We start from the raw sequence: 24,706 nt of genomic DNA on the forward strand, positions 1-24,706 counted from the left end.
TTCCTGGTGGGAGACGGAGGCCGAAGCCTGCAAGGAGCTCACCGAGAGACTTAGGGGCAAAGTGCAGAGACGCTCCCCAAACTGCGATGTGACCTGAGCTCCGCAGGATTTATCATCTGCAGCCCTTTTATGGGGCAGCTTCATCCCTGGCTGCTGTGGGGTACAGCCAGAGCTCAAAAACCAGAATTACAGTCCGGGAGGGGATTCCTCCACCTGTGGAAATCAGCACCTGCTTGGTTTTCTCCCCCCCTGACCAGGGCTCCGATTGCGCAGTCTGGGGCTACCCAGGCACCCTAGAAGCAGGGGATGTGCAGGCATTCTTCTGCCACCCAGGGCTGGGGGGGGCTGTCTTTCATTCCCCCCCCCCTCTGCTGCATGATGATTAGACCATTAAAGAGATGTTCTAATGTATCTTGGCTCTCTTGGAAGCTGGTGTGTCTCAGCCCCTCGCTCTCCTTCCCTCTCTGCTTCTCCATCCCAGCAAGACCCTGGTTTTCCCTCTCTGGTTGGAGTTGAATCCCTCTTCACCCTCCAGCCTCTTCCCAGCAGGGATGACTGCCCCCCCCCCCCAAAAAAGCAGAGGGGAGGTTTCTGTGTGGCCAGCCGCAGGGAGGCAGCTTGATCTGGGGCCCTTCTTAGGAAAGGGCCGGAGGAAGGAAGCAGCGGGTGGGATCTTGGTGTTTAGAACTGGGGCATCCCTGGGTCATTTGTTATCTTGGGGCACTTTGACAGCCTTGCAGAGTTTGGCTGCTTCCTCTGGCATTGGTTTCTCTTTATCTTTGACCTCCCTCTGAACAATTCAGCAGTCTGCCCGTTCTTGCAGCCGTGGCTCCTGCCCTCTGCAGAAGAGAGCCTCCCGGGGGCTTGGCTCCCCCCTCCTAATTTATGCCCATTGTAATGTGGAGGATCTGGCTAAGCCCTCTGCAGCAGCAGCAGCACCACCGCTCAGCAGCTTGTGTGTGTGTGTGGGGGGGGGGTGTTTGTATAAATTCCGCAGAAGCTTCTGCTGCGGAACAGCCTTTTGCTCCCTTTCCAGCGGAGAGGCTGGATTCCAGCTTCCTGGGCCCGGCCAGGGCTAGCAAAATCTCTCTGGTCTTGAGGAGACAAAACAGTTCCCCAAAGGCAGGAGAGGATTTTGCGTGGATGCTGACAAGCCTTGCAGGGACGTGTCCATTTTGACACCGAAAGCTGAGGTGGGCCTGAGGGGATCCACGTGAGGGAGGAAAGGCTGCCCTGAAGGGTTTTGGAGCTTGTCTCTGTATGATGAGGGCCCCCCCCTCTATTGCTCCCCTCCTGGGGTCCCCTGTCTGGTCCAGTCGGGGGGCCAGAACAGCCTGGCCCCGCTTGGTGCACATCAGCCTAGATGGGCCTTTTTTTAGTATGCTGGTCTGTTTACAGAGACCTCAGACCTGAACTTCTTTTAAGGGACATCTGGCGGGGGAAGAAAGCCCTTTAGCTGCAGCTTTGACAGGAGCCCACACTCCACTGTGGGTCTTTCCATTGTTCTTCCTGCTTGAAGTGGAGAGATTTTGCTGGGCTGCTGAAGCTGACCTGGACAAAGGGGGATTTGTCCAGCAGGATGTCAAAGCCAGCTCGGCTTCAAGTTTCTGGGAAGCCTCTGAGAGCTGCTGGAAGCATCTTCTCTGTTTGATGCATGGATTTTCTTTGCCCGCCGTCCTCCCACCCACCCACCCACTCACCCACTCTAAAGCTAGGAACAGGGTGGGCAGTTTTGCTCATCTTTTAATCCTCTTGTGCATGAAAATCTGGGGAGGCAGAAGCGAGGTGACTCTCTTGCAGCTTTTGACTACGTGCTGAAGATGGAGGGCTAAAGGCTCGTGTGAGCAAAAAAACAACCCCCAACCCTGAGTAGAATAGCTGCTTTTTTTTTAAGGCCATGAATAAAGTTGCAGGTTTTAATTTTAGGCACTCAACTGGCTGTCATGCTAGGCATCCACCCACCTTATCTTTGGGCAACTGTTCCACTAGGCACATAACTTGAGCTGTGCACATTAATTTCCTCCCTTCCCCCTGTTATTCCATGCTTTTTAACTGCTTCTCCATTTCTCCTTAAGTTAGAGGGGAAGGGGTCTAAGAAGACAAATGCTGCCTTTTAATCTCACTTAAAGCAAAGCACCCTTTAGACTACAGGAGAGAGAGGCAATTTGTTGTTGTTTGATGCAGAATGCGTATATTTAGAAACAGGCACCGATTTGTTACAGGATGTGTTTTAAAAGTTGAAAGGAAAATACTTTGTAATTAACTCTGAGGCTGGACGTTCTGTGGTGATGAAATCTTTTCAGGTCCAACACTTGGGGCTGGTGAGGAAGCGGCCAGGCCAGCTTCGGATCCCATGCGGGGAAGGTCTGTCTTTCCCCAAGCGGTCTGGGGGTCTCTAGGCAGGACCCTCCTGGTCATACCCTTGACCTTTCTCACAACTGAAGGCGAGGAGGCTGCTTCTCCACCCCCCGTCAGGTTGGCTTTTGACACAGTGAGCTACAAAGAGGCTTGGGTGGTGCAACTCCCATTCTGGGTGGACTTTGAACTGGTCCTCTTGTTCTGGTAATTCAGGCCTTTTCATCCAGCTGGCTGCTTCCCTCCCAGCAGTGCAGAGCAGAGCGTCTCTTTCCTTCCCGGGGGAGGCACACATGCCTTGCCTCAGGAGGGCAGGGGGCGCTTGGTGGCATGGCGAGATTCCCAGGGGCAAACATGGGGCCGTTCTGTTTGGCAGGTGACTGCCAGGGGCCCACCTCTCCTTGCCTCTGCCCGAGAAGCTGCCCGCAGCTGCAGCAAGGCCAGGTAGCTTCCCAGCGTTGCTCGCCTTGGGGATCCGGGGCAAACTCTTTGATTTATCAGTCCAGAAGTGAGAGAGAGGGAGATGTGGGCAGGGAAACAGGCCAGATAAATGGCATTTCACCCCCAGCAAGAACACTAACGGGAGAAAGAGCATTAAAAGCCAGTTTGCACCCGCGTGACAGTTCTTTACGCTGAAGGCGTAAGAAGCGTTTGCTGTGGGTCCCAAGGACAAATCCAATCCTCCCCTTCCCAGACACCTGGCTAGACCGGTGTTTCTCCACCTTGGCGGCTTTAAGATGCCTGGGCTTCTCCCAGAATTCCCCTGGCAGCAAGCTGGCTGGGGAATTCTGGGAGAGAAAGTCCCTGCGTCTTGGTGTTCTCGTGACTGAGAAACACTGCTCTAGAATTTAGTCAATTCTCCGAAGCGTCCAAATTCATCCCGGAAGCTGCTTGGGGAATTCTGGGAGTTGCAGTCCACACCTCTTAAAGTTGCCAAAGTGGAGAAACACTTAAGATAGGCAGCCCCTGAGCGTCAAGATCAGTTGAGCAACCGCTAGGTGGATTTCTCTGGTCCTCTTCCGTGTCGTTTGCCACCCTTGAGTTTTGCAAGAAGAAGAAAGGAGGAAACCGGAGGGTCCTTTTACTGCCCCGTGGCTTTCACTCCCTCCAGCTCCTTCCTCCCAGCCCCGCACAGCTGCATCACAAGCTGTGTTGTCGTCTTCTGCTAAACAGACACACACCTGCCCTTTCCTGATAGGGCACAGCGAGTCTGGTAAACACTCCCGGGAGGGCAGAGCCACAAGCCTAGGGGCAGCGGCATCCAAGAGCCACGGATTTTTCCGGAAAGAGCTGAGAAGTGCATGGTGGACCTTTGTCCCATTTCGTCATTGCAAAAAAAAAGGGAAAAAAAGGAAATGTTCAGCAGGGCAGCTGCCAAGCGGCCTGTCCCTTAGCCAACAAAGAGCATATGTGGGATGTTGAGGGAAGCCCTCCCCTCTGCGGCCTCTGCTCAGCCAGCGCTGCTCCTGCTCCTCTTCCAGGGAGGGAGGAGAACCTTCTCTCTGGGGGGCTCAAAAGCAGAGCCGGTGATGGGTGGGGGGACCCTCCCGTTGCCCGTCTCTGTCACCATCTCTGGGGAAGGGGGGCAGGGGTTGAATTGGCAGGGTGTGTGTGTGTGTGTGTGTGTGTGTGTGTGTGTGTGTGTGTGTGTGTAAGAGAGTGAGCAGGGTCTGAACCCAGTTGCTGTCGAGGGGTGATTCACTCCGGCATGCAATGCAAACCCGGATTTGGTTTCTATGGAAACGTAGCAAAGAGGAGCTTCTTCATAAGGCTATTTTTTAAAAAAAACAACCAAAAAATAAATTGCAAAGAGATCCAAAAGGGAAGAGGGGAGCAAACTGGATCAAAGGCATGATCCACTGCCCCCTCCCATAAAGGGCCAGCGGGGAGCCTCCTGGACTGGGCAGGACTCTCTGCCCTGGCTGGTGTGTCTTTCCTTTCCCCCTTTCCGTGGTTGTGTGTTAACAGGAACATTCTCTGCTGCTGGGCAATGGTTATCGCTGCAATTTTGCTCAAGGAAATCTCTGCAAATGTACAGGCAAAGACTTCCTGAATTACAGAGTCACAAAGAAGGAAATAATAACATGTGAAATAAATACTCTGCTTTGGGCTGCGGTAAAGCAGCCCCATCTTGCAGGGGTTTGGTCCGAGGGTCACTCACTCGGCCTGGAGGGCCGGGAGGGGGCTGCGGGCAGCACCACCCTCTTCGCCTGCCCTTTTCCTGCTGGCCAGCTTGAGCAAGGAGCCGTCCCAGGGCCCGGTGTGGCTTCCCCCTCTTCGGTCTGCTCCGCACTCCCCAGCTCGGAGGGACGATGCCGTCCAGCACGTTCCACGGTAAACACCACCAGGCACGGCAGCTTCCTTCCAAAATGTTAATGGCTGAAGGCAAGATGGCCATTCTGAGGCCCGAATGCTTGGCGCTGCCTGGTAGAAACCAACTAATAAAACAGGGCTCATGTTTCTGGCGACAAAGCGACAATTGTGAGCTTCCCGTGAGTAAACAAAGGAGGAGGGACCCAGTGGGGAGATGGCCACCCTCCCCGGAGGAAACGCGCCCTGTGGCTTGACTCGTTGGGTTGGGCGTGAGAAGCTGGTGGATCTGAAGCCCGAATGCGTCTCGGCCTTTCCCAGCAGAGGAAGGCTCCTGTTGGTACCTGGCCAACATGTCCTTTTTGTTTTCAAAAGAGAATTTCAACCTCCTCTGAGTGATCTCCAGGCAGGATACGGAGATTCACCACCCCCACCCCCACCACCCCGTGTTCTTTGCATGTCCCTCCAGGGAGCTTCCTTAGTATGGGAATCTGGCGGGGGAGGGGGGACTCAGTTGCTAGGACTGTGGTGCTGAAGCCCCCGCCCGGCTCCCCATTTTAGGAAGGCGTCTCGTAAGCCAGTGGTGGCCAAGGGCACCTTTACAGGCGGGCCTGAGGTCACTTCCGTTGGGTCTGGAGGGGAGGCAGGAGGTGTTCGGAGCTGTGCTAAGCGTGAAGAGCAAAATGGGGGTCCAGGTGGGCTGACGGGGTGGGGAGGGGTGCTGGAGAGGTGGGAGGGTCTGAGTGGGGATCTTGCTCAACATTGCTCCCCCCCTCCCCATTTTCACAATACTTTGAATGCTCAATTGCCTGGCATCCTGGGTTTGCACTAGTTAACCGCATTCGGACAGAGCAAACATGGGATGTTGCCCCCAGAAGAGCTGGAGCGCTGTGTGTTTCGAATCTAGGTCAGTGAGTCAGGAGGCCTGGTTGGCATTCCCAGGTTGTCGTCCTGATCCCTTTCCACCCCCTTGGTAGCAAACGGGAGGGTGACTAGGGGGATCCCACGCCACTCTCGGATTTGGGAGTCTTCACCGGCACAGAAGATCCAGCCTGCTCCTGGGGACGGAGGGCTCTGCCTGCAGGTCTCCCCCGGCCCTTTGACTCACCCAAGCTCTTCCCCCCCCTCCAGTGGGTGCTGTCCTTCGAAATCTTCATCCCGCTGGTGCTCTTCTTCATCCTGCTGGGGCTGAGGCAGAAAAAGCCCACCATCGCAGTGAAGGAAGGTAAGCCTCGGCTGCCCCGAGGAATCTGGTAAAGCCGGTGAGTCTTCCCCGATGGCCGCAGGCACAAAGTCCACAGGTGAAGCCTTTTACCAGTGGCAGGAAGGCCTCCCCGAGGCAGGCTGTGCCCTGGAGTGAGCCAGCTATCCCTGCCGACGTCCTGGCTCAGAGGGGCTGCCTGGAGGGAGCCCGCCCGGTGCAGAAACTCCTGCAGAGATGCCGTGGACAGCCTCCTCCCAGACGGCAAGGGCTCTGGCATTGGGGCCTCCCCAAGGGTCCCAGGGGCCACGGGGGCCGGGAAGGGATTCCCACACGGTTGCAGCTGATCAGGGTTTGTCTGAAAGCAGCCAGCCTCCTGCAAAGGGACTTAAGTCTTAATTGAGCCCCATTGTAATTGGGAGCAACCTTCGGGTGCCCCCTTTGATGATGCCCCCTGGCCAACCATCCGGGGGCCTTCCTTTGGCGCCCCTCCCTCCCTCCCCCCCAACCGGCCCAGGAGAAACTGCCCAGACTGTCAGTTTTGGCATCTGAGGCTTCGCCATGATTTGCTTTGAGGTTTGTTTTTCTTTTGTTGTTTCTGAAACACTTTTTTTTCTTTTTTCCCCCCCCACTCTTATTTTTCTTTCCCCCGACCTGACTTCTTTCTGTCTTCTTTTGCGCCTGTGTTACCTCTAGTCTGTAAGTTGGTTTCTTTTGGGCTGAAGCCACGTCTTCGGGAGGCTGTTTGCCCCCTAGTTGACTAACCTTGTTTTAATCCTGGCTTTCCCCGATCTCCTGTCACGTTCGTAGCCCTCCCAGTCATGGTGGCAGGTAACCTTTGGGGGTGCCAAAGGGGTATTGGGTCCTCTGCAAATTCAGAATCCAAGGGCCGTTCCCAAACTCCGCCATTTCCTTTGCAACTTTGGGAATCGCAACCCTCCAAAATCAGGGCAGTCCCCAAAAAAGGCTGCAGAGGGTTATTTGCCACCATTACGATCCACCTCCCTCTAGATTCATATCTAGCTTGTTTATTTTTAACCCCTTCCTGCTTTCTTTCCTGCAGTTGATCAGAGTTGGGCCCCAGAGGGTGTTACGTGGCTTAATTCCCTCCTGCCCCTAGCCCATCCTCCCCGTCTTTTTAACTCGCCCCCTAGGATGTGACTAACAGGTTGTCCAAAGCCATCTGCCTTTGGCCATGGGGGGGTGGTGGGGGTCAAAGGTCACTGGTCTCCTGGCTTCTGAGCTGCTGGATGGGTCACCAATTCAGGCCCTTGCAGAATCGCCAACGCCCCACACTGAAGCACCGAACAATAAAGTAGATTTCGATGCACGTTGGTTTAGAAACTAATCGTTCTTCTGGGTAAACTTTTTGTGGGGGTAAATGGTTGGATCAAGCTGTATCTTTTGAAATCTCTGTAGATCCTGGAATTCAGACTGGACATTTAAAGTCCAACTTTTTAATGTCTGAGGAAGGACTTGTAGAGCTCTAACACAAAAGTATTTTTTTTTTAAAAAAAGGGTTATGGCAAATTTATCTTTGCAGATTGGTTTTAAACCTTGTAATATTGGGGGGAGATATTGTTTTGGCTCCAAATTCCACTTGATAAGAGGCCGCAAGCAGATTGGAGTTCCACCTTGGGACAGACATGATACCATCTTGGTGGTGTGCAAAGGACCAGCTTCTCCATGCTGGTGTGCTCCTGAGGTGCTGGACTACAAAACCCACACCCACTTGCCAAGTGTCATGGGCCATGTGATCCAGCGCACCTCAAGAGCACCCTTAGCTTGGAGAAGGCCAATTCTGAGGGGGAATTTGATGGAAGGACCGCTGACCTTTAACCATCTGAACCGTCCCTCTGGCCAATTGGAACTGATCTGACTTTCACACTGCTCTCTGAACTGGTTGTGCGTCTTCTTACACACCCTGTCAGGTTTCCACCCACCCCTCTTTTCTCACGCTCTTCCTTCTCTAGCTTACTACACAGCAGCGCCCCTCACCTCAGCTGGCATCCTGCCCGTCATGCAGTCCCTGTGTCCCGACGGGCAGCGTGATGGGTTTGGGTTTCTGCAGTACTCCAATTCCAGGTGGGTCTGCCCCCCAAACGCCCCGGTTTCTTGACAAAGATGGCTGGCAGCCGAGAGCGGAGTTTCCCTTGGCCAGCCGAGGCCCCCGGAGCCCTTCAAGGAAGCATCGGTCACCCTTCCAGTCTCAAGGGAGGGGTTTCGGCTCTAGTGTTTCTGGAGAGCAAACGTGGGCAAGGCTGGGCAGACTTCAGGCTGTTTTCTCCACCAACCCTGGCAAGGGCAAAGGGCTGAAGGAGCCAGAGCACCTCTCAGGGTGGCCCCCGTTCACACGTGTCCCCCCCACCGATCTTCCCTGCAGGGTGACCCAGTTGCTGGAGCGGCTGAACGAGGTGGCGGAGAAGAGCAACTTGTTCCACCCGGATCATGCAGGGCCAGAGGAGGAGTTGGAGTCTCTCCGGCGCCACCTGGAGTCTCTTGGCGGCAGCAGCGGGCCCAGCTCCATGGAGACCCAGTTTGCCACCCACGCAGGTGGGTTGGGGTCCTCCCATGTGGGGAAGGGCAGGCCAGGATGCAGCTTTGTCTGGGGAGGGTCTCTCTCCCTGCCTGCACTCCCTGCCTGTCTCCCCCTCCCCATTTATCTCCTTTCCCTCCTTCCGTGGCAGCCCCCGGCTTCTCCCTGGACGCCATCGCCAAGGACAAGACGGAGCTTCACCGCTTCCTCATGCAGAACCTCTCCTTGTCCAACGAGACGGCAGGGCTGCTCACGGGCTCCACCATCAACCTGAGAGAGGTTGGTGGGGGAGGAGCAGAGGCGGAGTGTGGGGGGGGGAGGGTGTCAGCTGCAGGCACAGACCTGGCGGGACAATCTTGGCCTTCAGGCTTGGGGGAGGGGAGGGAAGGGAGTTGCCAGGGGGGTCAAAGATGGAGAGTTCTCTCTGTAGGTCTACCGGCTCGTCTTTGGCATGTCTCCCGGCTCTGCCGATGGCTTTGGCCCACTGGACAAGCGGCACCACCCAGAGGTGAGGCTTGGCGTTGCTGGCCATGACAGGTGGGGGAGCGGAGAGGGAGGATGGACAAGGGGCGATGGATGGACTCTGGCTGGTTCAAGGGGGGGGACAATGGATAGTTCCCGTTTGGTCCAAAATCCCAGTCTGTCTCTCTCAAAGACTATGGGGGGGGGAAGCATTGCAATAACCGAGGCAGGGAGGGGGACGGTGGTGTGTAAATGCCCCGAGAAGTGGGGGATGCAGCCGCAGAGCCTGAGGGGCGTCCGCCAGGTCCACTTCTCCACTCTTCCCCTCCACAGAAAAGCTTCCTGGGCAACCTGAAGATGATGGAAGATGGGCTGGTCCGGCAAGCGCTGCGCCGCCCCCCAAAAGGCGCCCGGCGGAAGGCCATCCTCCGGCTCTTCTCCCACACCATGGGCCTGGCCAGCCCCATGGCAGAGACCCCCAGCTCCGATAGCCCGCAGACCTTTGTGAGGGAGGTTGAGGTGAGGGGGCCAGGAGGAAGCCAGCTCTCCCACTGGGGGATCAGGGAGGGGGCAGCCACCAGCCTCCCCCAGCCCCAACAACCCACTGTGCCATCACAGCCGGTCTGCTTGCCTGGGGGTCCCTACTGGGCCGTCTGGCCATTCCTTCAGTGACCACAATTGCTTCTTTCCCTGCCCCCAGGACATCCTTTTCACCCCCCGTGTGCTGGAAAACCTGACGTGTCACCAGAGTCAGGACGAGCTGAGACGTATCCTGGTCATCCCGGAGAGCCAGCAGCCTCTCCTGCGGGCCTATCGCGCTGCTGTCTGCAACCGGAGCGCCGGCCTCCGGGACGACTACTTCAGGCAGCTGGCCGTGGAGATGAGGGACCAGCTGGAAGCTGGCAAGGTGGTTGAACAGGTGAGGTGGGCAGGGGAGGCTCTTCTGCGCTCCTCCGCCCTCGGCCATCCTCCTCCTGCCCCGAGGCCATCCTCCTCACCTTCGCATCCGGTGCAGGGTGGGGATGGGCACGGGCTGCCGAGAGCACTGGCACCCCGGAGGAGGAGGAGGAGGAGGCGGAGGAGGAGGAGGAGGAGGACATCCCGGGCTGCAACCAGACCTTTCATCCTGCAGCTGAAGCTGGACGAGGCGAACCACACCGTGACCCAGAGCCGCCTCCATGCCCTGCTGGAGGACCTGATGGAAATGGAGAAGGTGCTGAAGGACCTGGACATCCTCTCTGCTCTGGCTAAGCTCCTCCCCAAGGGGGCCTGTGCCACAAAAGCGCCCCCCATCGCCCCCAACAGCACCGGCTCTGCTGTGAATTTCACCTCCGGCACCAATTCCAGCTCCGAGGAGGGCAGGGCGGAGAACGAGCCCCCAGCTGAGGACCCTCGGGGGCAGTTCTCGGCGTTCGTGCAGCTCTGGGCTGGCCTGCAGCCCATCCTCTGTGGGAACAACCGGTGAGGGCGCCAGGTGCTCGGCCTTTCCTTTGGGGTCAGTGTCCCAGCGGCCTTGAAGCCGCGGCACAGGCGTGCTGGTGACCTTCAGCATCTGACCTTCCAGGACGATTGAGCCGGAGGCACTCCGGCAGGGCAACATGAGCTCCCTGGGCTTCACCAGCAAAGAGCAGCGCAACCTGGGCCTCCTGGTGCACCTCATGACCAGCAACCCCAAGATCCTGTACTCGCCCGTTGGCACCCAGGCGGACCGAGTGATCTCGAAGGTGGGCAGAGTGCAGGAGCTGGCGGCTTCTGCATTCGGGGTTTTGCTTAGTTGATGCGTCCAGGGATCCCTCCTGCCCTCGCCACAAATGCAACACACACAGCTCGGCATCTCCACTTTTGTGTATTGACCTTTGGAGAGGCAGCAGGCTGTGCCCAGCGGCCAAGAAGAAGTGGCACAAACAGAATCGCAGCTAGCGGAGCCTCCCCGTGCTCCAGATGCCGTCTGCTGCCCTGCCTTTCCCTGAGCTGCAGAGAGATTTACATTCGTTCGGGGGGACTCGGCACCCAAAGGAAATTGTCCTTCCCTTGAATACCCCGCCTGCAAAGTCCTTGAGGTCTCCTGCTTAATACCCCCCACCCCCCGCACTACAGGCCAACGAGACCTTCGCCTTTGTCGGGAACGTGACGCGCTACGCCCAAGTCTGGCTGAACATCTCTGCTGAGATCCGCGGCTTCTTGGAGGAGGGCAAGTTGCAGCAGCGGATCACCTGGCTCCAGCAGGTACGGGGGGGGCATTGGCTTGAGCCCCCCACCCCACCCTGGGCAGCAGGGACGAGGGCTGGCAAAGGGAATCTGGATTCCGCCCATTTCAGCTGAAGCCAGAGAGGAAGGGGCTGCCAGCTCTTACAGCCCGCTCTGTTTGCCCCCCCCCAGATGGCGGAAGATCTTCAGAGGCACCCCGAGATCCTGAATGTGTCTGACAGCTCCCTCTTCCATGGCTTCATGGAGAGCAACCTGTCCCTCTCCAACACCAGCACGCTTCTGCAGCAGCTGGAAACCATCGACAACGCTGCCTGTGGCTGGATCCAGTTCATGTCCAAGGTGGGTCTCGCCGGACCTCCTCTCGGGCCAGAAAGTGGAGGGTCAAGCTTAAAAATACATTGAAGATTTAAAGTATATTTTTGGCATGGTGCCGTTCTGTAAAAAGTCACAGTTTAAAAAAGCAAGAAAGGATTTAAGATTCAAACGGCTTAAAAATACAAACTTCCAGAACAGGCCTTTCTCGAAGAAGCTGGGCACAGGGGGTGCAGGGTCTTCTGAGCGCCTGCGTCTCTCTCCCCAGAGGCAGGGATTGCCTCGACTTCCTTGGCTCTAGGGGGGCAGTCACGCCCCCCCAGGACTGGGGCTGCCACATGCAGCCATCCCCCCGAGGGGACCCTAATTATGGGGAGTCAAAGCGTCTCACTCGCACTTGCCTTTCCCCAGGTCAGCGTGGACATCTTCAAAGGCTTTCCGGATGAGGAGAGCATCGTGAACTACACTCTGAACCAAGCCTACCAAGACAACGTCACCGTCTTTGCCAGTATGGGCCTCCCCTCTTCCACTCGTGTACTGGGACCAACAGTTGGAGCACTGGGGCTTCTGGGCAGGACTGGCCTCACTGTAGCCAGGGGGGAAGAGTTTCCAGAGGTGGCCTTCTAACTCCCATAATCCCCAGGATTGGTGGAACAGGAATGGTGGCACCAGTGGCTTCAGCACTGTGGACAGCTCCTAGCCTATTTATTCCATATATTGCAGTGTGTCAACCTTGTCAAGTATTAAGATGTGCAGGTGTCAACTCCCGGAATTCTGGGAGGTTGAGCCTGCTGACTGGGAATTCTGGGAACCGAAGTTCACATGTCTTAAAGATGAGAAGGTTGAGAAACACTGGTGTGTTGACTTCCTGATTGCAGAACGTTGTGTCTCGGAGCTCCTCCTATGCGTAAGGCTAGTGTAGTATGTGCCGTAGAGAGATGGAAATAGGGATTTATGGCTACGTTTACTTGAGAGAAGATGGCCTGTTGGCTGAATGCCACATCCCAGGTCAACACCTGACCCCTTTTGGGGCCGAGCCTGTGTGCTTGCACTTCTGTCGCCTCCCTTCTGGACTGGTTTCTTTCTCCTCTTCTCCCAAAGGTGTGATCTTTCAAACCAACAAGGATGGCAGCCTCCCTCCCCACGTCATGTACAAGATCCGCCAAAATTCCAGCTTCACGGAGAGGACCAATGAGATCCGGCGGGCGTATTGGAGACCCGGGCCGAACAACGGGGGCCATTTCTACTTCCTGTATGGCTTTGTCTGGATCCAAGGTGAGCCCAGCTGGCTTCTTCAGGGCCTGAAGAGATGGTCCCTTTTCCAGTCCCAAGTTCTGCCAAGGTGTGTCCTTCGGTTGTGAGTTAATTAAGCGCACACTTCAGTAACAGTTCCTGACCCTTCGTTCTTGTTATCCCTGCGCTGTGAAGGCGAGTCACGTTTGGGGGCCACAGCGCTGCCCTCACAGCCAGAAGAACAGATGCCCTGAGAAGCATCGGCATAAACCTCAATGCTTCTCTCTTTCCAAAGACATGATGGAGCGCGCCATTATCGACACCTTTGTCGGCCGTGATGTGGTGGAGCCTGGCAATTACGTGCAGATGTTTCCCTACCCCTGTTACACCCGTGATGAGTGAGTCCCCTTCCCTGCCTTGGGATGCGGCGCCCCCTGCGGCGCCCCCTGGGAGAACGCCCCCTGGAAAGCCGGAGGGCGAGGCCTGAAGGGCTGTGCTCCAAAGAGGAGCCTCTGCCGGCCTGGCCCTTGGCCCACCCAGTCCTCCCTTTCTGGGGGGCTCCTGGGCTGTGGACGAGGCTCCCCTTTCCCCTTCCTCCAGCTTCCTGTTTGTGATCGAGCACATGATGCCCCTCTGCATGGTCATCTCCTGGGTCTACTCGGTCGCCATGATGATCCAGCACATCGTGGCGGAGAAGGAGCATCACCTGAAAGAGGCGAGGCTGCCGGACGGGAGGGGAGGGAGGCGGAGGCCAGAGAGAGACCCAGAGGCAGGCGAAGAAGGAGGGCTGGGATCTTTCCCAAGTGAGCGGAAGGCTGGGCTGGAAAGCCAGGGCTTAGCCGGAAGCTGCCGGCCTCCTCCCTTCCGTGGCGTTCCCTGCTCATCTCCCTCTTTGCCTATGTGCCGGGAAGGCTTTCCCTTCCCACTGCCGCTGGCGTGGCTGCGTCCCTCGGCCGCCCTGCTGAATGAGCCCATGATGAAGTGCCGGGGCAGAGAGCCAGCCAGCGAGCCTGCCTTCGGGCGGGTGGCTGCATCCCTGCCAAGGGAGAGGAGAGCTGGCCGGGGTGCCAGCTGCAGGGAGAGGCCCTCGTAAGAAGCCCCCCTGTCCGGAGCAATTCTGCCTTGCAAAAGGCAGCTGAGCACCCACCCATCCCAGTGCTGAAGATTCAGAATTTCAGAATTTGTGAGAGCTTTTGGCCTGCAAACAGGCACTCATCCCGGGGCTGATGCTATTATGCCGTGCCTCACAGGTGATGAAGATGATGGGGCTAAATAATGCCGTCCACTGGGTGGCGTGGTTCATCACAGGCTTCGTCCAGCTGTCCATCTCGGTCACTGCTCTGACCGCCATTCTTAAATACGGGAAGGTCCTCATGCACAGCGACGTGTTCATCATCTGGCTCTTCCTGGCTGTCTACGCCGTGGCCACCATCATGTTCTGGTGAGGAGGGAGGGACGGTGGCCTGGTGGACCCTCGACCTTCAGGTGGAGGGCCTGGCGGCTCCTCCTGTGGTCCACACTACGATGCTTTGCAAAAGGAGACGTGGTCTCCTGCCTCCCCTGGAGATGTTCTGCTGAGCAGAACAGCCTCAACCTTCTCCCTCAGCGTAGCCCCTGGCTGAGGACGATGGGTTTGGGAAGCCTGCTTAGCTAAGCCCCTTGTTGCCCCATCGGCAGAACTGCAGCCTGTCACTGACCTCTCCCCCTCCCTCCCCGCAGCTTCCTAGTCTCCGTGCTGTATTCCAAGGCCAAGCTGGCCTCGGCCTGCGGTGGGATCATCTACTTCCTCAGCTACGTCCCCTACATGTATGTGGCCATCCGGGAGGAGGTGGCCCACGACAAGATCACCGCCTTCGAGAAGTGCATCGCTGTGAGTGCCCGGGAGAGGAGCAGGTGGGGTGGCAGGAGAGATCTGTCCCTGTGGGCCAACGGCTCCTCTTCCAGCTGGGGGCCTGGGCTGCTCGTGGTTGGGCATTGGCCTAGCACAGCGAGGGCGTGACCAAGGCACTTCCAGATCCTTCTCAGCCCCTTGAGGAGTTTTTCACCCTTGCCCCCTCTCCGCTTCTCCCCAGTCCCTGATGTCCACCACGGCCTTTGGGCTGGGCTCAAAGTACTTTGCCCTCTACGAAGTGTCGGGCGTGGGCATCCAGTGGCACACCTTCAGCCAGTCCCCCGTGGAAGGGGATGACTTCAACCTTCTCCTTTCCATGATGATGCTGATTGTGGATGCCGTGGTCTACGGGGTGCTGACGTGGTATATCGAAGCCGTGCACCCAGGTGGGTTTTGGGGGGGCTTGCTTGCTGGCGGGGAGGGTGGAGTCTCTCCCGGGAGGGCTTCCACTGTGCCAACTGGTGCTTTCCCCCCAGGAATGTACGGGCTCCCTCGGCCGTGGTACTTTCCGCTGCAGAAGTCCTACTGGCTGGGAAATGGGCGCACCGAGGCCTGGGACTGGTCGTGGCCCTGGTCAAAGAGGACCCACCTGAGCGTCACGGAGGAGGACCAAGTGTGTGCCATGGAGAACAGAAGGATAGGTAAGGGGCTGGGTGGGAGCAGAGCCAACGCGGGGCGTGGTGTGCTCCATGGAAAGCGCTCCCTTTCATTTGCCTGTCTTCTGAAGACTCGCACGGGGGCATCTGGCCAGGGGGGGCTGGAGAGGCTGTGCTTTTTTTTCGGACGCCGCAGAGGCAGGACCCCCAGCCCATCTGTTCTCTGCTCTTTGTTGCCCGCTGCAGAGGAGAGCCGGGGCATCGAGGAGGAGCCCACCCACCTGCCCCTGGTGGTCTGTGTGGACAAACTGACCAAGATCTACAAGACCGACCAAAAGATGGCACTGAACAAGCTGAGCCTCAACCTCTACGAGAACCAGGTGGTCTCCTTTCTGGGCCACAACGGTGCCGGCAAGACGACCACCATGTGAGTGTGGCAGGTGCCCCCTCGCAGGTGGCAGGGGGAGGCCGGGAGAGGGGGCCTCTGCCTGACCCCCTCCCTGCACTGCTTCCTCCCCACGCAGGTCCATCCTGACGGGCCTCTTCCCCCCGACCTCCGGCTCCGCCACCATTTACGGCCACGACATCCGGACGGAGATGGACCAGATCCGGAAGAACCTGGGCATGTGCCCGCAGCACAACGTCCTCTTCGACAAACTGACGGTGGAGGAGCACCTGTGGTTCTACTCTCAGCTGAAGGGCATGGCCAGGGAGGAGATCTGCAGAGAGATGGCCAAGTGGGTGTCACCCTCCTCTGACCCGCCCCCTGGCGCCCCCGGCGGTCTCGGATCCCGGCTCTCAGCCTCCCCAGCCGGCAGGCCCACTGTGCCCTTCCCTCCTGCGCTGCGCAGCCTCTTGGGCAGGGGGAGCGTTGGGCTCAGATCCGGATCCCTCCTCCCCCAGCAGCTTCAGGGCGAGAGTCTTCCCAGAGGGGTCCCAAGTGAGCCCGCCTGCCTTTCCTCCCCACAGGATGGTCGAAGACCTGGAGCTGACCCACAAGTGCCACTTCCTGGTGCAGATGCTGTCCGGAGGGATGAAGAGGAAACTCTCGGTCGCCATCGCCTTCGTGGGGGGCTCACGGGCCGTCATCCTGGACGAGCCCACAGCCGGCGTCGACCCCTATGCGCGCCGGGCCATCTGGGACCTCATCCTCAAGTACAAGCAAGGTGGGTCTGCCCGGCTCCCTGCCTGGGGTGCAGATGTGGCGCCTAGCGGGTCCCCGGTCTCCCCCCCTTGACGGGCTCTTCAGCCCCCACATGGCCCACCTCCCCTCTTTCTGCCACCACCCAGGAAGGACCATCCTCCTCTCCACGCACCACATGGACGAAGCTGACCTGCTGGGCGACCGCATCGCCATCATATCCCACGGGAAGCTGAAGTGCTGCGGGTCACCCTTCTTCCTGAAAAGCACCTACGGGGACGGGTACAAGCTGACGGTGGTCAAGAAACAGTCGGACGCCCGGACCAACCCCGGTCAGTGCCCCCACCCCACCCCGGCCCTCCTGCGTCCAGGGCAGGATTGAATCCTCAGGCTTTGAGCCAGGGCAGCCGTGACTCTGCCTTGGTCCTCTGGCGTCCTTGGCCTTTTGTGCTCAGGTAGACTTCTTCTGATCAGAGAGGTTCAATTGGCTGTCAGGCCCTTTGCAGCCCCGCCTCTTTTTTGCAAAACTGCTGGTTTCTTTTAAAATCAGCCAGTTCTACAGCTATTATGGTGGTAATGCTTCAAATTCTGGGCAACGTCCCTCCGCCCTCTTTCCCTGCGGCCCGGCTGACTCTCTCCTCCCTCCCCAGAGACGGGGCTCCTGCGCAGCACCCCCTGCCCCTCGGCCACCAGCCCCTGCTCCGAGGAGCGAGTCACCCAGTTCATCCGGAAGCACGTCGCCTCCTGCCTCCTCATCTCCAACACCAACACGGAGCTCTCCTTCATCCTGCCCAGCGAGGCCGTCAAGAAGGGCGGCTTCGAACGGCTCTTCCAGGTGGGCACAGGGGCTTCACCCGCAGCCCTGGCAGCTGGGGAGGGGCGTCTTCCTTTCCTGGGGGGTGGGGGTGGAGACACACGAGAGGTGCTTTGAAGCAGTTGGATGGTGATCTCTGGGTCGTTCTTCTTAAGAAGCTAGTCCTCTTGAAGGTGGGCCTCCATGGGACTTGTAAGCAATTCAAATCTCACAGAGAAGCCCCTGAAAAAACTCTGGAGGGTGCCATCATTAGCACAGACGGAGCTGATAACAGCATCCCTTCTGGTTGCTAAGGTAGACTACCCCTGAGCCTTGGAAGCTCAGGGTTGATATCCACCCATAGCCTCCTCCCCCCCCCCCATTTTCCTCCTCGAAATGGGAAACCGATTTAAAGCCACAAATCTGCAGCTCCTTCGGGCGTGGAACAAAGAGCTCCTTCTGCCCAGCCTGGAAGGATGGTTGCTTGACCGAGACGCAACTTGCAGAGAGCTCTTCCAGGGAAGAGGCTTGCCGGGCCCTCTCGCAGCCCGACCCCCAAGCGAAGGGGCTGCAGGGGCCTCCCCCTAATTCCTTCCTGCTCGCTCCTGCAGCACCTGGAGCAGAGTCTGGAGGAGCTGGAGCTGACCAGCTTCGGCCTGATGGACACCACCCTGGAAGAGGTCTTCCTAAAGGTCTCGGAAGAAGAGGCATCCCTCGAGAACAGCGAGGCGGGTACGCCGCGGGGGGGCCAGGCCTCCCTAGCCCAGGGGGTCTCCCGCAGCCCCCGGCAGCCGTTCTCACCCCTGCCAACCTTTGCAGATACCAAGGAGTCCAAGAAAGAGGCTTTCCCACTGCCCAGCCCCCACCTCGGCCCCAAGGCCCAGGCCAATGGCCACCCCCTCCCGAGGCCAGCAAGGCCGACGAAGCCCGAGGTGGACCTGGGGAACCTCCTGAGCTGCTCGGGCTTGGCCAAGTCCCAGGCGTCCTTGCGTTCCTCCTCCTCCTCCTCCTCCTCCTCCTCCTCGGCCGGCTCTGTACGGGGTGAGGACAGAGGCGCTTATTCGGAGTACCACGGGGATTACTACTCCTTGTTTGACAAACCACAAGACCCCGATAATGGCAGCCTGCAAGGTGGGTAGCACGGGAAACGTCAGGCTGTGGGGAGGCAGCTTGAGGGAAGTGGGGACTTTGTGGAGAGGGCAGGAGGGGAGACCCCTTGGTTCCCAATAATATTTTAATTGGCTGGGCTTGTAAGCATCCCAACGGCTGTTGGCAGAAAACCTAAGTGTGCCATGGGTTGAGGGCGGAAGGGTGCTGCCTCCTGGTGCTCGGGCATTTGGGGGGGGGAGAAGAAGGAGGCAGAAGGAGAAACTGAGGCAGGGACCCCATCCGGAAGCTCTCCAGGCCCAGCCAGCGTAGGACAGAGCGGGAAGGGGGCTCCGTCCATCAGGTCTCTCCCCTCCTCGTGCAGAGCCAGAGGCTGAGCTGGAAGAGGCGTCCCTGGCCGGACAAGGCAGCTCCAAGCTGCAGGGCTCCTGGCTGAAGCTGCGCCAGTTTCACGGGCTGTTGGTCAAGCGCTTCCATTGTGCCAAACGCAACAGCAAGGCTATCTTCTCCCAGATCCTGCTGCCCGCCTTCTTCGTCTGCGTGGCCATGACGGTGGCCCTCTCTGTCCCAGAAATAGGTAGGGGGCATCCCTGCCCTGCCCCCCCCGACAACGGCTGCAAGGCTGGCCCTCCAGAGGGGGAAGGCTTCTCTGCAGTAAAGGGACGTTTTTGAACCTCGCTGGCATTTTTGCTTTGAGCAAGTGATGGAGCCCCTGGGGGGGTGTTCAAATCTGAGCTCTTCCTGCCCCTCTTTTCTGCTGCTGAAATGGGGGTGTCTTTCCACCGCCGGTTATTATGCCCCCCTCTTGTTTTCCAGGTGACCTGCCTCCCCTCATCCTTTCGCCTTCCCAGTACCACAATTACACTCAGCCCAGAGGCAACTTCATCCCCTACGCCAACGAGGAACGTGGCAACCAGTAAGAGACTGGCCCTCTTTGCCCTCTCCCCCCTCCCCACGCCTAGGGCACTTCCCAGGATCTGGTCCGAGAGGGTCTCGGACCTGTAAAGATGAGGGCGCGCCATTTCACGGGGAGAGAAGAGAGACGGGGCATGATCTGCCCTGGTGACCGTTCCCCTGAGAGGACCCTTTCAAGGTTTGGTTGGAACAAATATCTGCTTTTCTCCTTCAGACACCATAAATCCACACAACGCCCATCACTCCCAGTCATGCTGACCCCCGAAGCCCCCCTAATTCCTGCACAGCAGGCAAAGCGCTTCTCCGCTTGAGATCAGGGCAATAAATATGGTCAGCTCTTCAATCCTTTGCAACAGGAGCCTAGACAAGTAGAGTGGAGCACCCAGTTGTCAAGGCAGTGTATCTGCTCACTGGATGAAAGGACAGGGCAGCAAAAACAGACCCCTGAACTCTGCCAGGAAGTTCCTGGGACTGGAGGGCTGGAAAAATTCTCCTCTTTCTCCTCCTGCTTTTAGCCAGCCATCGCCGGATGCCAGCGCCCAGCAGCTGCTCAGCACCTTCTACCTGCCCTCCGGCATTGGGGCCACCTGCGTGCTCAAGTCGGCCTTCAACAGCACGCTGGATCAGCAGGTCCAGTCCCTTAACCTCAACAGCAACGAGTCCAAGACGTTGGCGGCCAAGTACTTCGACGCCATGTGCCTGGACTCCTTCACCCAGGGCCTGCCCCTCTCCAACTTCGTGCCCCCCCCTCCGTCCCCGGCCCCCTCCAACTACCCCTTCTCTCTGGACGAGGACCTGCTGCGGGCCTGGAATTTCACCACCTTCCCGCCCACCGTCCAAGGTGAGGGCGGCCCCAGTTGGGAAGCTCCTTCCAGAGGGCTGCTGGGAGGCCAGAGGCAGGCCCTGAAAATGGCGCTGCCGCCTCTCTCCTTTGGCTGGGAGGGGCGCCCAGGACGGGCTCCGGGACTCGGAGAGGCTCGGGGGGTACCGAGGCTGAAACGCCGGCTTAGCTGCCCCGGCTCTCTCTTCGTCCTTCAAGCTGCTTTTCTTTTGGGGCTTCCTCGGAGAGTGAGGCAGCTGTTGGTTTTCTCCCTGCCAGAGACAGTCACCTCCACCCCAGCCCAGCCCGGCATCGTCCACGAGCCCATCCGGTGCACCTGCTCCATGCAGGGCACCGGCTTCTCCTGCCCCAGCGGGGTGGGGGGGCACCCTCCCCAGATGAAGGTGGTAACGGGGGACATACTGGTGGACATCACGGGGCGCAACGTCTCCGAGTATCTGCTCTACACATCGGACCGCTTTCGGCTGCACAGGTGTGTGTGTGTGTGTGTGTGTGCGCGTGCACGGGCGTACACGGAGGGGATGGGGGTGCCCCCTCCCTTTTAGGAAGAGCTCCAGCAGGTGTCTGTTAGTGAATGTGGCTGCTGCTTTCCTGTCCCAGGTACGGAGCGCTGACCTTCGGCAACATCCAGAAAACCATCCCGGCCTCCTTTGGGGCCAGCGCGCCCCCCATGCTCCGGAAAATTGCTGTCCGCAGCACTGCCCAGGTAAGGGCTCACTTATGCCTTTGCCCGTCTCTGGTAGGCATCCCAGAAGCCCCAGCCGGATGGGCTTGAACGGGAGTTCCTATCCCAGCTGCCAGGGGCCGTTTCCTCTGCCCCCCCGGGGTCCTCTGTGCCCGCCGCCCTCCCCAAGCCCCCTGTGCTCGTGGAGCAGCCTGGGCCAAGCTCCAGCCCCTGCGCTCCCTCCCTAGGTGTACTACAACAACAAAGGATACCACAGCATGCCCACCTACCTCAACGCCCTCAACAATGCCATCCTCCGTGCCAACCTGCCCAGCAGCAGGGGCAACCGTGCAGCCTATGGTGAGCAGGGGTGGGTGGGGAGCATGCTGGGCAGAAGTGGGGAAGCAACGGCACTCGACCGGCTGGCATGGAGAGGCTCTGCCCTTGTGTGTGGGCAGCCACCTGGGATGAGGTGAGAGAGGAGGAGGAGGGGGGATCAGGTGGAGGGAATCTGGAGGGGGGGAAGATAGGCGTGGGGGGGGCAGGCAGAGGGATATCTCTCAGGCCTTTCTCTGCCCCCCAGGCATCACCCTGACCAACCATCCCATGAACAAGACCAGTGCCAGCCTTTCTCTGGATTACCTGTAGGTGTCGTATGGATTTATTTACTGGCTTATTTATCTTGCTGGCTTGTTTCTGCACTGCTTTTCAGGATGCTTTTATGACTTGGGGGGGTGGTTGAGTTTGGCTTGTATCCCACCTGTCCCCTCTGGCAAATGATCAAAGCTGCTGTTGGGGCAGGGAGGCGAGGGCCTCTCTTGAAAGGCCCAGGGCCCTCGTGCAGCTCAGCGGGGAAACCATCCCCACCTCGCAGGGGCATCGTCAAAGCTTTGGGGCAAGCAGGGCCGGGTTCCGCAAGGGGGGGGCGGGGTAACCCCGAAGCAAGGAACATTTACGGGCTCGCCAACCTCTCCCCCTCCACTCAGCCTGCAAGGCACCGACGTGGTCATTGCCATCTTCATTATCGTGGCCATGTCCTTCGTGCCGGCCAGCTTCGTCGTCTTCCTGGTGTCCGAGAAGTCCACGAAAGCCAAGCACCTGCAGTTTGTCAGCGGTTGTGACCCCGTCATCTACTGGCTGGCCAACTACGTCTGGGACATGGTAGGCTGGCGGGGGGGTGGGTGTTTGGGGCCCCCAAGCCATTGGGGGTGGGGAGGGTGACCTTGGGGGCAGGGGGCAGCAGCACCATGCTGAGCTTCTCCTTCACCTCTCTCCCCCACCCCTCCAGCTCAACTACCTGGTGCCGGCCACTTGCTGCATCATTATTCTTGTCGTCTTTGACCTGCCGGCTTATACCTCCCGCACCAACTTCCCTGCAGTGCTGGCCCTCTTCCTGCTCTACGGGTGAGGGGCAGCTGAGGGGGGAGCGATCGTGGCCCTGCTGGGGGGGGCTCCCCTGACTCACCTGGGGGGGGCGTCTCAGCCTGAGACAAGGCTCAGTTTGGGCAAACGTGAGTCTCACGGAGTGAGGGTCTTCCCTGGAGGCCGCCGCAAGGGTTAGGAATAGAACCTCCAGCGTGAGAGGAAGTCTACCTTCTGGAGGAAGGAGCCGGATGGGAAGATCTTTGCGCCCTTCCCCCAGGTGGTCCATGACGCCCATCATGTACCCAGCCTCCTTCTGGTTCGAGGTGCCCAGCTCAGCCTACGTCTTCCTCATCGTCATCAACCTCTTCATCGGCATCACAGCCACCGTGGCCACTTTCCTCCTGCAGCTCTTTGAGCACGACAAGGTGGGTGTCAGCAGGAGGCCGAGGTCAGGATTTTTAAAAAATCAGTGAATGACTGATGTAACCCCTTCCCCCCAAATGGGGACACGGGACCTTTTTCTTCCAAAATGACGAAAGTGGTGGAGATGCTTCTCGTTCCACGCACAGAAGCAGAGCAGCCCCAAAATTTGGGGGGCTGGGGTGGGGGCTGAGCTGCTACTGCTGCAGCCCACCCTTAGTGCCTTTTCCTCTGTAGGACCTGAAAATGGTAAACAGCTACTTGAAAAGCTGTTTCCTGATTTTCCCCAATTACAATCTGGGCCACGGACTCATGGAGATGGCTTACAACGAGTACATCAACGAATACTATGCAAAGATCGGTAAAGTATTTCTTTTTATTTGTTTATTAAATTTGTACATTGCCCATCTCACTGTTCAAAGCAGGTGTGAATTTGCTCTTGGCTTTAGCCTCGTGATTTCTCCTTCCTGTTTTCTGTGCCACAATTGTATTCCTATAACATTGCAAGCTTTGAACGTGTGCAGAGTGGTTTCTTAATCCTGGCTTGCTTAGTGTCGGCTTGCCTTAGATTACCAGCAGGAGATCCTGGTCTTCTCTCCTCTGCACCTCTTACAGTTAGCGGGAGAATGCTTGTTGAAAGAAAAAGGCATCTTGGGGGCTTTTGTGTTTCACTGGAAAAATAGCTCTGGGAAGCAGAGGCCCTGAGCCGAATTCCCCCACCCAACCAAAGAAGCCCCCACCGGGGGGGGGGTTGGGGCTTGTCACCCCCATTTGTGCCTCTGTTCCTGTAGGGCAATTTGACAAGATTAAGTCTCCCTTTGAGTGGGACATCGTGACCAGGGCTTTAGTCGCCATGACGGTGGAAGGATTTGTCGGCTTTTTCATCACCATTATGTGCCAGTACAACTTTCTCCGAAAACCGCAGTAAGTGTGCCAATGCACACTGTGTGTGTGTGTGTGTGCGTGCCCAGAAAGGGGATTTCTGGGAAGTTTCCTTCCTGTCTCAGCTGGGCAGCTTGGAATTGCAGCCCTGCCAATCTCTGCTGGGCAGGGAAATACAGACATAAGGCCGCTGGGCTGAGTCTGCCACTGAAGAAGCAACTCCTCTGCACCCCACCCCAGGCGTTTTCCCGTCTCCACCAAACCCATTGAGGATGACGTGGACGTGGCCACCGAGCGGCAGCGGGTTCTGCGTGGGGATGCCGACAACGACATGCTCAAGATTGAGAACCTCACCAAGGTGTGTGTGTGTGGCGGTGGGGGGTGTCCATTCGAGGCAGGCTCGGCTGGAGCAGCGGGCTCAACGGGAGCGAGATCTGAACCCTGAACCAGGAGAGGGTTGGGAGGTTGTCTCCTGCAGGTAGAAATGCCTCAGGCCGCAAGGCTGAGGAGAGGCTCTTTTCTCACGGAGGCTTTTTCCTGTGGCACCAGGTGTACAAATCCCGCAGGATCGGCCGCATCCTGGCCGTGGACCGGCTGTGCATGGGCGTCCGGCCGGGGGAGTGCTTCGGCTTGTTGGGCGTCAACGGGGCAGGGAAAACCACCACCTTCAAGATGCTGACGGGGGACGAGACCACCACCAACGGCGAGGCCTTCATCAACGGGCACAGGTGTGTCTGGCGTGCAGAGGTGGGGGCTGGAGGGTCCCTCGGGCTCCCCGGGAACGCAGGTGCTGCATCCACAGCTGATTTTTTTTAATTCCCTTCTTTTCCCTCGAATATCCTGGGAATTTACTATCCCAGACTTAAAATGGGGTCATTTGCACCCAGAGCAAGAAACAAGAAGCGTGAATGCACTGGCCAATGGAGCCTCCATGGGCAGGCAATGCTGTTCTGATTTACTCGTTGCAGAAAAGCAACGTGAAGAGGAGGATATGTCTTCCTGCTAGCTGATCTTACCTTCTTGCAATTTTTCCCTAAATCCATTTGTTCTCTGCCTCATTTTTCATTGCTGCTTTCTTGGAGCAATGGGTCCCATTTTCTTTCGAATGGGGCTGGGCTGCTGAACCCCCTTTCCTTCCCAACAACCTTTCTCGGGGGGGGGGGGCTTCTGGGGGGCCCCTCCTCGCCTTGTGCTCAGCCTGACTCTCGGTTTCCACAGCATCCTGAAGGAGCTTCTGCAGGTCCAGCAGAGTCTGGGCTACTGTCCGCAGTTCGACGCCCTCTTTGACGAGCTGACGGCCCAGGAGCACCTGGAGCTCTACACGCGCCTGCGCGGCATCCCGTGGAAGGATGAGGAGCGGGTGAGGGGGGGCTGAAGGAGGCGGCTGAGACAGACAGTCCCCCTCCCCCCCCGCCCGTCTCCCGGGCTTTCCTTAAGAAGGAGAAGGCAGCTGCTGCTTCTTCCATGTAGACTG

The 24,706-nt window shown here is 58.2% G+C and overlaps 2 protein-coding genes across 3 annotated transcripts in view; one reads left to right on the forward strand and one right to left on the reverse strand.

Annotated features, from left to right (window-relative positions):
* LOC308675024 (uncharacterized protein) overlaps nucleotides 1-24,706 on the reverse strand; it is a 113,634-nt gene that overhangs the window by 53,004 nt on the left and 35,924 nt on the right. The gene's annotated exons all lie outside the window — the stretch shown is intronic.
* Nucleotides 1-24,706, forward strand: part of ABCA2 (ATP binding cassette subfamily A member 2) — a 30,817-nt gene that overhangs the window by 2,397 nt on the left and 3,714 nt on the right. Inside the window, exons 2-42 of one of the 2 annotated variants that reach the window (XM_081339904.1) lie at nucleotides 5,797-5,890; nucleotides 7,840-7,951; nucleotides 8,250-8,419; nucleotides 8,554-8,681; nucleotides 8,833-8,910; nucleotides 9,198-9,383; nucleotides 9,565-9,783; nucleotides 9,997-10,325; nucleotides 10,429-10,588; nucleotides 10,962-11,090; nucleotides 11,244-11,411; nucleotides 11,796-11,892; nucleotides 12,486-12,659; nucleotides 12,913-13,015; nucleotides 13,218-13,332; nucleotides 13,868-14,058; nucleotides 14,337-14,487; nucleotides 14,690-14,894; nucleotides 14,985-15,149; nucleotides 15,351-15,531; nucleotides 15,629-15,841; nucleotides 16,074-16,270; nucleotides 16,395-16,577; nucleotides 16,896-17,080; nucleotides 17,650-17,770; nucleotides 17,858-18,169; nucleotides 18,510-18,722; nucleotides 18,962-19,061; nucleotides 19,576-19,901; nucleotides 20,160-20,373; nucleotides 20,502-20,607; nucleotides 20,814-20,925; nucleotides 21,149-21,209; nucleotides 21,552-21,726; nucleotides 21,854-21,969; nucleotides 22,208-22,355; nucleotides 22,588-22,711; nucleotides 23,142-23,274; nucleotides 23,473-23,590; nucleotides 23,782-23,960; nucleotides 24,451-24,592. In XM_081339904.1, coding sequence (XP_081196030.1) covers nucleotides 5,797-5,890; nucleotides 7,840-7,951; nucleotides 8,250-8,419; nucleotides 8,554-8,681; nucleotides 8,833-8,910; nucleotides 9,198-9,383; nucleotides 9,565-9,783; nucleotides 9,997-10,325; nucleotides 10,429-10,588; nucleotides 10,962-11,090; nucleotides 11,244-11,411; nucleotides 11,796-11,892; nucleotides 12,486-12,659; nucleotides 12,913-13,015; nucleotides 13,218-13,332; nucleotides 13,868-14,058; nucleotides 14,337-14,487; nucleotides 14,690-14,894; nucleotides 14,985-15,149; nucleotides 15,351-15,531; nucleotides 15,629-15,841; nucleotides 16,074-16,270; nucleotides 16,395-16,577; nucleotides 16,896-17,080; nucleotides 17,650-17,770; nucleotides 17,858-18,169; nucleotides 18,510-18,722; nucleotides 18,962-19,061; nucleotides 19,576-19,901; nucleotides 20,160-20,373; nucleotides 20,502-20,607; nucleotides 20,814-20,925; nucleotides 21,149-21,209; nucleotides 21,552-21,726; nucleotides 21,854-21,969; nucleotides 22,208-22,355; nucleotides 22,588-22,711; nucleotides 23,142-23,274; nucleotides 23,473-23,590; nucleotides 23,782-23,960; nucleotides 24,451-24,592 — 6,633 coding nt within the window. Of the gene's footprint in view, nucleotides 1-5,796; nucleotides 5,928-7,839; nucleotides 7,952-8,249; nucleotides 8,420-8,553; nucleotides 8,682-8,832; nucleotides 8,911-9,197; nucleotides 9,384-9,564; nucleotides 9,784-9,996; nucleotides 10,326-10,428; nucleotides 10,589-10,961; nucleotides 11,091-11,243; nucleotides 11,412-11,795; nucleotides 11,893-12,485; nucleotides 12,660-12,912; nucleotides 13,016-13,217; nucleotides 13,333-13,867; nucleotides 14,059-14,336; nucleotides 14,488-14,689; nucleotides 14,895-14,984; nucleotides 15,150-15,350; nucleotides 15,532-15,628; nucleotides 15,842-16,073; nucleotides 16,271-16,394; nucleotides 16,578-16,895; nucleotides 17,081-17,649; nucleotides 17,771-17,857; nucleotides 18,170-18,509; nucleotides 18,723-18,961; nucleotides 19,062-19,575; nucleotides 19,902-20,159; nucleotides 20,374-20,501; nucleotides 20,608-20,813; nucleotides 20,926-21,148; nucleotides 21,210-21,551; nucleotides 21,727-21,853; nucleotides 21,970-22,207; nucleotides 22,356-22,587; nucleotides 22,712-23,141; nucleotides 23,275-23,472; nucleotides 23,591-23,781; nucleotides 23,961-24,450; nucleotides 24,593-24,706 lie in introns of both variants that reach the window. The other variant, XM_081339905.1, reaches the window with a different exon arrangement.

This window comes from Vipera berus (genome assembly GCF_964194415.1).
Source record: "Vipera berus genome assembly, chromosome: 15".
In the NCBI taxonomy this organism is placed as follows: Eukaryota; Metazoa; Chordata; class Lepidosauria; order Squamata; family Viperidae; genus Vipera; species Vipera berus.